This window comes from Monocercomonoides exilis, assembly GCF_001643675.1.
Source record: "Monocercomonoides exilis strain PA203 chromosome Unknown scaffold1-2713096, whole genome shotgun sequence".
In the NCBI taxonomy this organism is placed as follows: Eukaryota; Preaxostyla; order Oxymonadida; family Polymastigidae; genus Monocercomonoides; species Monocercomonoides exilis.
The window spans coordinates 1,130,182-1,141,401 of NW_027150546.1; the positions used below are offsets into that span (position 1 = coordinate 1,130,182).

Sequence of the window (11,220 nt, forward strand, 5' to 3'; positions counted from 1 at the left end):
TTATTTGGGTGATTCTTTTTGAAAAGTCACAAATGTTTAATTCTCATTAAAATCAAAAATTTCATATTTAATTTAATATTTTGTTTTCAAATATCAAACTTCACTCAAATGGAATCTATTACTTGATAATGCTATTTCAAATATTCCAGAGGAGATTTGAAAGCTGAAACAGAAATTTGAGCAAAATGTGAAATATGTGTAGTATTTGAAAATTAAACATTTGTGACTTTTCAAAAAGAATCACACAATTTGAGGAAAATTGTCAGAATTATTCCTCTTTCGGTTATTGAGAAACTGATTTTGTTCGGTATTTTTTGCACAAACTGAAACTTTTGTTTGGGTTTTGATCAAAATTTTTTATCTCAATGGGATTTTCGAGAAAAATTATTATTTTTGAAATATCGTTATAAGATGGAAGCCTGTCTGACCTGACTAATCATTTTTTGCCTTGTCTGTCGCGAAAAAATAAAAAACAAAATATATAAACAGTGAAACTCGGTTATAATCACCTCGGTTGAAATCAAGACCCAAAATAATCACATTATTTTGCGCATCAAAAAATTCATCATTTTTCCATGTGTTCTTTCATCGGTAATAATCACGCCAATATCGCGAATAATCACAAATATTAAAAAATATGAGTATTTTTCTGTCTAATTTGAAAATTTTGAAAAAATAAAAGTTGTTATTTTCTGTTTTATTATTAACAATAAAGAACATTGAATCATTGAAAATTGAAAAATCGGAACAAATGTGTGGATTTCAATAAATATTGAAAATTTTCTTTTTTATCTTCAAAAAAAATTCAGAAAAACTTTTCAATGAAAAAGATCGTTTTGTCATAATCAAGTTCGGTTAAAATCACAAAAAATCGAGCAAAATGAATTGTGATTATAACCGAACTTCACTGTATATTAGAATAAAAATTATTATTATCGTTATAATAAATGAATGAAAATTTTGTTCCAACTTTGTTTTTGATTATTTTTGCTTGTTTGTCAAAGTTTGGAGACAGTTTTTATTTTCAATAAAATATTTTGTAAGAAATATTTTTTCTATTTCAAACTATTTTATCAACTCTCCTGTTCTTCAAAAATATTCCAAAATGTTTGTAATCAAAACTTTTTTTTTTGTTATGAACAAACTAACTTATTTATTTTGACATTATGTTTATTAAAAGAAATTATCAAGAAATAGCATTTTTTCGATTCAAGTGGCAGGATTAAACAATCAGGCATCGAAAACTTCAAAAACAATATAACTGTTATGGAGTAGTTTTCATTCGATGTATGAATTTTTCTAATTATTGTCGCACCTTTTTTGAACTTTAAATTTTTATTTGGCGGAAAATATTTTTCTTCAGGCATTTTCATAGAAAAATTATGCACTTTTCATTGACTTTTTGAGTTCAAAAAACTCAATAAAAATGAGTCCATTTTATGACATTCGTGAAATGTTGGAAAACTTTATGTTTCGATTTCAAATGTGCCTGTTTAAGGATGTGAAAATCAAATTTATTTCAATATCTGAGAAAGCGAAACAAAGTTATGAGCTCAGTAATTTTTCAACGCATTGTGCAAATAATGCTTGAAAAACCGTATTTTCCCTTATTTATTTATTTATTTATTTATTTTGCGTTGTTTCAACATACTGTGAACAGAATAAATACATTTATCTAAGTTGCTTTGTCGCACTTAACGCTTATATTAACAAGCGTAAAAATTTCGGTGAATCATTTGTTTGTTTGATAAATTGTTTCTTATGTTGAAGGAATAAAGAAATTTCTTTGATATCTATCCTTGATCACAAATAAGTTATTGTGAAGAAATATGGGGGAAAATATGGCACTTCAAGCGCTTTCAGTGAAAAAATTTGCAACTGAAAAAAATGGATTTAAAGCATGGATAACATGTTTCTATAAATGATTTATTTTATACTGTCGAGTTAAAAATTGAAAATTTAAATTATTGAAGTTTCTTCATGATAATTTTGAAAAAAATTAGAAATATTTCACATTCCAAGATTATTTTAAAAAATACATTTAAAAATATGCAAACATTTATTTTAAATGACTTATGGCAAAGAAAACTGCTTGAAAATTGTTTGTTCAATTATTCCAAAAAATAAATACATTTTTAACAAGGTGATATTAAGGGACATAAAAATTTTTTTAAATCTATTTTTTAAAAGCTTAAAGATAATTGGAGGATTCAACAAACAAATGAAACAGTTGAAGCATTTATTTTCGAGTTGCGAAGAAATGAAAATATCAAATAAACAAACATTGGCATGTGGAATATTACAATGAAAACAGTTATTTCGGATTAAAAACGTGATAAAAGAAATTGAATTTAATTCTAAACGTTTCATCATGTTTGCAGTTTTTTATTTATGGATTTTGTTTTTTTAATTTTTTAGCGTGAGAATAATGATATAAAACAAAAGAGAATTTCATCATTGAAGAATAGGCTGTGTGGAGGAACGATAAGAACAAAACGTTTTTTCACAGTTGATTTTATTAACAACTATCTTTGCATCGAGTATTACTCGCAAAATGATAAGACAGAAATATTCTTCAACAAAACTCTTCACACGAGCGGATGAAGATAAGAAGAAGGAAGATGACAAAACCTAATAACAAAAAAAAGATAGAAAGAATTAAAACAATGTGGATGGAAATAGAAAGATTATATGTGTGTTTATAAACTAAAGAAAAAATTCTTCCAATGATTCAATACAGAGAAAAATCTGAGCTTTTTTGAATACTGGTAATATTTGACATTAATATTTTGATGTTGCAATTAAATAAGGACTGCAGGTGAATTTATCAACGCAAAGAGTTTTGTGCAAAACGATATTTTTATTTCTCCCTTTTAATTTCTCATCAATTTGCTCACCATAACGTCTCTTCAAGATTCACATGCTCTGCATCTTCATTAGTTCAGCTTTTTAAGTGTTATATTTTAAACTCTTAAAAGTTCATTCAATGTTAAGTTCCGCTTATTTTGCATTTAACTTTTTGAGCATTTGGAGTTGAGTCTCAATTTTTGTAATAAACCAATAAACAAAGATTTTTATCGAAATGCTTTTTGAATTAGATGAGTCGAAAACATAATAATTAAATTGTGGATTTTCTATCAAACGTTTGTTTCTTCTCTCTTTTGATGCTTTTGTGCATGCAATACAAAAAAATGCGATAATAACTCGTTGTGAATTAAAAATAATGAAACTTGAAATGATCTGATTGTCTTTGTCTAATTAAATTCAAACAACTGATCAAACGCATTCAACAACAGTGTCATTAACATTCACATTTCTTTTCTCTCTTCTTCTTTTCATCTCCTTCGTCATCACTAGTCCAATATGCCTCTTCTGTCTTCTTCACCAAACACACGGTTTCAATTCTATCTGTGCACTCACACAACATACCATATATCCAGCAGCTGTTTCCAGAAAGATCCTTTCATCGACCCTCAAAATAGAGAAATTCAGCTGTAAGAGCTGACAAACAATTTGTGCATCTACACCAATACTACCCGAAAAAAAAGACAGAATTCGATCCGAACCAAAGGACTTCGCAGCGGGTTGATAATTCGTTCCAACTTTGATAAATTCCAGCAATATTCCTTTTTGCTTTCCTTGCTTCACAGCTCCACAAATTCCCAGTTCTTCAGATCAATATTACTCTGTTCTTTTTAATCTGCATCCACATTCCTTTAAAAAGGTGTGCAAAGCACTGCTTTCTTTTAGAATTTACAAATTACACTCTCCGAGCTATCGTCTCACAAGCACACATAAAGCGCTCTGCCTTCCAATATCACTGTTCCATTTTTTTATTCAACTTCTTCCTCGATCTTTTCAACATCTTATGCTCCATGCATTCAGGTCTCTTTCCAATTAATTCGTATATCTGACATATAAAAAATTTATTTTGAATTCCTTTAATTGATACCTTGATAGAAAAATAAAACATAAACAGAATTGAAACAATAATTGAAAAAAAAAACGTAAATGAACCGAAAAAGAAAGAACGAAAGAAAGATAGACAGATGGACAATAAATCAAACTTGAAGCTGAACCAACTGAATCTTTAAGAGGAACTGCACCGCCAATGTTCGACCGATCATTAAGATCAGCCTTTTTCACGTCTCCTTTCTCGCGCGCGCTTTTCACAATCCCACTCCCAAGCCCAGCCAGCCTCACCAGCACTGTCCCTCTTGCCACAACCCCATAATCTCCATGCACAGCTTTTCCATCCTTTTCTTGTCTTCCCAGCTCAGCGCAGCATCTGCACAGCCACCTTCTCCAGTGCTCGCACTGCTGTTTGCTCCACAATTCGCGCAAAGAGATGTCCCGCCAGCTGGAACAGAATATCAAACTTCCCCTCAAAATCAAACGTGATGTTATATTTCTGGTTTTTTAAAAAGAATTGCTCGTACGGAATCCACAACATCTCCGACCGTAAGAACGGCTGCTCTTTCACAAAGCTGCTTGCCAACATTGGAGAGAGACAGACCAACGTGCACATTTAGAAGAAGTCAGAAGCAAAGCAGTCATCTAATGAGCTGAATCAGAGGAAGGAGCGAACACATGTGAAGCAGCAGTGCTGGCGCGGAGCGGAAGGAGGTGGTTTCCAGGCGCTATCTCAATGCCTCAAAGCAGAAAATACAACATTCAAAGTAATGCAAATGAATCCTTCAGCTACTCCCACTCGTCCACAAACACACAATAAGAAACACCAAACACCTTAATCATCCCTTTCCCGTGGCACACTTGCACGATCGCAACAAACTCGTACATCGTCTCTCTACCTGTTCGAGTTCAAATGCAACAATTCCCCATCCAATGTCAAACACCCACCTCCTCCTCCACCCCCTTCTCTTCTCTTCTCTTCACTCACTCTCTCTCTCTCTCTGAATTTGACGCTCCTCAACATACGTGATGCTCATCAACCCGTCCGACTGTATCATCCCTTCCACAACCGGCTTCCCCACAATCCGCTCCCACTCCGCACACAGCTCCACCAGCGCCACCGTCACCGTCATCGTCACCAGATAGTCCCGCCAGCTCCCATTCGCACTCTCGTCAACCAGCGTCACACACTCCGGGTGCGCAGGAACACTCAGCAGCGATTCCACATCCAGAATCTGCCACTCTTCTTCTTCTTCTTCCTCTTCCTTCTCCAAATCAATGGAGCTGTCCTCTTTTCCTTGCTCCTCATTCATCCCCAAACCATTTTTCGACATTTCCACCTGTTTCACATCTTTCCCCACTCCCTCTGCGCTTCCATCTGAAGTTATCTCCAAAGACCCATCTGCAGCTTCTTCTGCTGCTCTCCAGTTATCCTGTTTCATACCATCAGATGGAAAAGAACTGCACACTTCTGGTTCTTCTGAATGCTGCTTGTCTGCACCTGCCTCAGTCTCTGCCTCCGGACCCGCCTTCACAAACCTCAGCCGACTCAGCCCAAGTGCCTCCACAACCAGCAGAGTCATCGCTTCTTCCAGCTTCCCCTGATTCTCTTTGATTCTCTCCACAGACTCTCTGTGCGCAGTCGGATACCCGCCTTTCTCCTCATTCCCATCACCTCCTTCTCTCCCTCCATCTTCTTCTCCCTTTTCTGTTCCCTTTTCTTCTCCCTCTTTGCATCCCCTTTCTCCTTCCTCTGCCTCTTCCCGCTCCTCCAGCACCACCAGCGCAATCGCTGCTGGAGACAGAACCATATCCTCCATCCTCAGCCCCACCTCCGAAAGCCCCTTCTCCATAACCTCCTTTATCCTTCATTGCACAACTTTTCTTTCATCACTTCTTCGGAAAGCTTCACAGCCACATGCATCAACTGTACGTGCCTGGTAACCTGTCGTGCTCTTGCTGATGAAAATAGCCACGACTCAAACAGATTGCATATCAACAGTCACACGTTCACTTCCGACGCACAAACTTCTGCTTTCTTTGAAAGTCCGTATTTCGCAAGATAGATTTTAATTATAATTGAATTCTCAATGGTGCTTTAAGACTTTTCAGAAAGCGTTTCATAACTCCTCAATAAAAAAATATATTCAGAAGAGTGTGTTTCGTCTAAATGTTATCTCAGCATTGTTCGTTGTGCGTTTGGTGTTGGCTTCTTGTGATGAATGTGAATGTCACCGGCATCCAGCAAAGCAATCTTCAAAGGAATTTGATTGTGCTAATTACTCCTATCAATGTGAATGAGAATGTCACTTCAGATTATCTGAAGGTTTAATACAGAGAAGAGAAAGTGAAGATTGTCTATTCTCTATAATCGAATTCTTTTATTTTCCTCCCTTTTGTATCAGACATATAGTCAGGGACAAAACCCGGGACAAAGACAAAACCCGGGACACTTCAGTCTTAAATAATTTTTTTGTATGTTTATTTAAAACAATTCCAAATCAAAAAACAATTCTTTATAAACTTTTTTGATTTTATCTTTTGAATGCCTGTTAAAAAATTTGTCTCTTCAATAAGAAATAATATCAAATAGGATGATCAAACTTCCATAAATCATATGAAAAAAGCAAACGTTTCTTCGCCTCTCCCTTTCAACAAATTATCACCGATTAAGGCCTCAGCAGAGTTTCGCCGGCTCCCTTCAAAAGTGGAAAAAGTTGATTATCTTCTGAAACAAGATGGAATCAAACCTTCAGATCTTGTGAAAGATAAAATTATTACTCATTCTTCCATTTACCGGCATATGGCTTCAAAAAAAGCAGGGCGTGATCCTCAACATGCTGGCAGACCAGGGCTGTTCAATAAAGAAGAAATAGAAGAAATAGAAGATTGTGCAATTGCACAAATATCATCCACAAACAAATTGACAGTTTCAGGCATTATCAGATTCGTGTGTTGTTTTGTGTTTATTTAATTTTATAATTGTTCATTTTTGATAGTCAGAAAATGTGATGATGAAGAAAAAGAAAGAATAGACATAAACGCCTGAAGTTAGGAAAATCAGCAAAAAATGGGCACGCAGGTTGATTAAGAAAAGTGGATTACTGAAATTAATAAAACCAACTTTTATTGATCTTCATCGCATTCAAGCATCTGCAATTGAAAATATGAGGAATTGGTTTTCGTTGTTGAAAAATGTGATTGATGATTATAATATTTCATCAGATTTAATCATCAATATGGACGAAACTGGCATCTTGATGAAGCAGTCGGACGAGGAAATAGTAGTCACAAAAGAATCTCAACATGCTTTTTTACCAGAAGCACAGAGAAGGAAAAATGCAACATTATTTTTTTCTATTTTTGCAGATGGGACGTCACTTGATCCAATCATGCTATGGCCTTCTCAGACAATTTCCGAGGATCTAAAGGAATTGAAGTATCATCGAATTAACTGTTTGGCAAATGGGACAGGCTGGATGACAAGAAGAGATTTTGAAAAGGTTATGATGGAAATATTATTGCCAAAAATTAATGAGAAACGAGTTGAGCTTCATGGACAGTCTTCCTACGCTTTGATTATACTTGATGGGCATTCCTCTCGCCTAAGTTTTCCAGTGATATCTTGGTGCAGAGATCATTTAATCCATTTATTGATTCTTCCATCACATACAACACATCTAACTCAGCCGCTGGATAGGTTTGTATTCGCGCAAATCAAAAACAGCCCAAAAAAGAGTGTTCTCGGTTCCTTCTGATTCGTCAATTTTTTCTTACAGAAAATCATTAATATTAACCGTATCAGAAGTGGAAAATAACTCTCTCTCTCCAAGAATAATGAGAAAGTCATTTGAAGCTTTAGGAATTTTCCCATTTGACCCTTCTGTCGTGTATCAGTGCCTTCCACAGAACACAGAAGCCTCTTTGATAGCTGAAAAAGCGGTCAACAATTCTTCACTTTCATGCAGTATCAGCATGAAATTATTAACAGGAGATACTTTTTTCGAAAGCTTTTCCATGCAAGTAGATAAAAAAAAGAAAAGTCAGCCAAACAGCTCAGAAACAAAGCAGGATGGTGCAATGTCTGAAGTGAAGGAATTATCAAATGTTAAAGACAAAAGCTCCATTATTTCTGTCCCTGTTGAAAACATTAACTTTCAAAACCATGAAAAGAAAATAATAATTCGCAATGATGTTTTAACGAACAATCTGATAATTCAATGGATCGAAAGGAGCAACCAGATACATCAGAAGAAGAAGTCACAATTCTTTGTGTAAAAAGGAAAAGAAAGCTTTCTTCAGAAAGCGAATTGGGATCCATCTTCATTTTCGGTTAAAAATATCTCACGTGATAAGCAAATTATTTGTTCAATTCATATTTCAACATGATTCAACGTTATTAAACAGTGCTTTGTTTTCAATTACTTTTTTGATGCCTTTCTTTTTCAACTGTTATTTTTAATGCAAATTCAATTCGGGCAATTTTATTTGGCTTGTTCGATCCTCCAAAATACACTTAAAATTCGATAATCATTATATTTTTCCATATTAAAGTGTTAAATTGTGTCAAAAAAAAGCAAAATAAAATATCCCGGGTTTTGTCCTTGTCCCGGGTTTTGTCCCTCACTATACAAAAATGCATAGGTTTGAAATTTCTGAAAAAGGATATAGAAAGGAGAAAAACTAAGATAACGAAAGAGATGAAAAAACAGAACGAAGTGAAATAGGAGATAACAACAGCTATTCGATATATGTGGAAGCTTTTTCAGAACTTCCTTCACATCTAGTAGTTGCTCTGTCTGCTTCACAAGCATGATTTTATTTTTGTTAATAAATTATTCATAGAAAAAATTTCTGTCTTTTGTTTACGGAAGAGTGATAGAACAAAGTTTCTGAAAACAGTGAATTAAAATGAGAAGATGTTGATTGTGATGAATACGTTTAGAAGGAGAACGAAAAATTGAAGAGGAGGAAAGACGAAGAGCACAGAGTCCGATGTTTCAATATCTGTATTATTTGATAATAGAATTGAAAAGATAGTACTGGATGTTGATTCTCGGAGTAATTCTTTGAAAGTTCAAATGTAAATATTCATCAATCTTATTTTTCGTCAATCTGGTATCCCAATGATTCATATCTGAGGTAATATTTCTCTTATCAATTGATTCAGCTGGATCATTTTTATGTTAAAGGGTTCCGATCTTTCAAAAAAGCTGCTTTTTGTTTTAGAGGATAAACGAAATCCACAACCAATGGATAAGTTACAAAACAATTACAGCTGTTGGTCAAAAAAATTATGGAGTTTTGTGAAAAGCCAATCGGTAGGTGATGAAGAGAACTTTCTATCATTCTTTTTCTTTTCATATAGAAAAATGAAAAATATTAAACAAAGCATCACACAACAATTAAACGGTATTATTTATTCATATGGGTGATTCTTTTTGAAAAGTCACAAATGTTTAATTTTTAAATAAATCGAAAATTTCATATTTTGCTAAATATTTTGTTAACAAATATCAAACTTCACTCAAATGGAATCAATCACTTGATAATGTAATTTCAAACATTCTTGAGGAGATTTGAAAGCTGAAATAGAAATTTGGGCAAAATATGAATATTTCGATTTTTTTGAATATTAAACATTTGTGACTTTTCAAAAAGAATAACCCATATGTTATAAGTTAATGCATCTCCAATTCATGTTTTTTTGTTTATGAAAAGATAAGTTATACGGAATCATGCTCAAGTTGAATGAGCTTTTGCCTATTTTGAGCCAAAACACAAGAAATGAGCTTTTGGATTGTTAATGCCAAAGCTTTACTATGAGTGAATTGAAAAATTGCAATTTTGACATAACAAAAGGACAGTATGACTATATCAGATAAAAGTCTTTTTGGAAATTTTTGTCAATGGACAATTTTCCAGAAGAAAACAGCAAACCTTCATTTCTAGATGATTCATCTATCCAGATTGTTTGCAAGTTCTTAATTGATTATACAGACGAAACTTCTGAACGACAGAAGAAAAACTGCAAAAATATGAAAAATCGAGTTTATCTCAATTGTTTGTTAATAACAGTTATTTTGTAATCTTTTTATTTCGAAATAATTCATAAATAGATATCGATCACCATGAATGTTCGTGTGTGTAATAACAAATGATTCTCCTTTGAACGAAGAATCACAAAAGTGGAATTACAAATGTCACCGCAACAAACATTCGAAATCAAAATTTATTATGAAACCGTTCTTGTCAAAAGAGGTTGATATTCCTTCTTCAAACCATGATACAAATATTTGCTCATTGGACAGTTCCAAACTGCAGGGATTGAGAAATATGGACAATAGTTGTTATAACTCAGCCACTCTACAAGCATTTGCAATTATTTATTATATATCTCCAGGAGAGTTCACACCAATCGAAAGAGAAGAAACTCTGGAAGCGAATAATATGCATTTAATTTATTCGTTGAGCAGAAATTCTTGTGAGAATATAAAAAATGGAGTGATAAAAATTATGAGACATGGAATCAATTTAACAATATATCAAAAATGGAACTACACGAAGTGGATGATGCTTTGGAATGGCTTTTAAATATCTTTAGAACAAAAAATCCATTAGCACTTCAAAATATCGGATGTTCAACGTCAGAACATATTATATGCAAAAATTGCAACTTCTCTTCCCGTCGAAGGTTTGTGCATATCGACATAATTGATCTGTATCATGACAATCTCACAGCTGCATTGAAAAATTTTCAATATGGAAAAAACAATCTAATTCGAGAGGAAATGGAATGTCCTTCATGTGAGGAAACTGGAGATGTTTTTCAAGAGTCAACATTTAGTGATATAAAAGTCATTTTGATATTCAGATGGGTGTGCAACAGGTTCAAAGCAGCTCAGTCAACTTTATCAGTTGACGAAATTTCAATTTTCAATCATATTTTGTTCAATATGAGTATTTCTATCTTCGACTGCAAAGATGAAGCTCAACTGTTATATTTTAAAGAATATACATTGGTTTCAATAATAATATTTAATTCTTCTTTCAAACATTACATCACATTGACTTTATCAAAAATAATTTACGATTATACCAAAAGAACGTTTGACTATTTTTGGTGTGTTTGCAACGATGAGCATGTTGATGTCGTTTCAAATCATCATATCATTGAAAAACACAACAATTTTTGCTTTAAAGGTTGGAAAGTTAGTCATATCATTTACATCAACAAGAAACTGGTTCATTTAAAGGTTTCATTTTTATTTCAAACAAAACAAATAAGAAAGAGCTCAAGATCTAAAG

General features: G+C 33.4%; 2 protein-coding genes across 2 annotated transcripts; both read right to left on the reverse strand.

Annotated features, from left to right (window-relative positions):
* Positions 1 to 3,941: 3,941 nt before the first annotated feature.
* Positions 3,942 to 4,800, reverse strand: MONOS_3821 (uncharacterized protein; the record flags this gene model as incomplete). The annotated part of the gene is made up of 3 exons (XM_067873844.1): positions 3,942 to 3,952; positions 4,068 to 4,360; positions 4,745 to 4,800. 3 exons carry the CDS (start codon positions 4,798 to 4,800, stop codon positions 3,942 to 3,944), a joined length of 360 nt encoding a protein of 119 aa, XP_067736325.1.
* Positions 4,801 to 4,892: 92 nt separating this feature from the next.
* MONOS_3820 (uncharacterized protein) lies at positions 4,893 to 5,765 on the reverse strand (the record flags this gene model as incomplete). The annotated part of the gene is made up of 1 exon (XM_067873843.1): positions 4,893 to 5,765. One exon carries the CDS (start codon positions 5,763 to 5,765, stop codon positions 4,893 to 4,895), a length of 873 nt encoding a protein of 290 aa, XP_067736326.1.
* Positions 5,766 to 11,220: the final 5,455 nt, after the last annotated feature.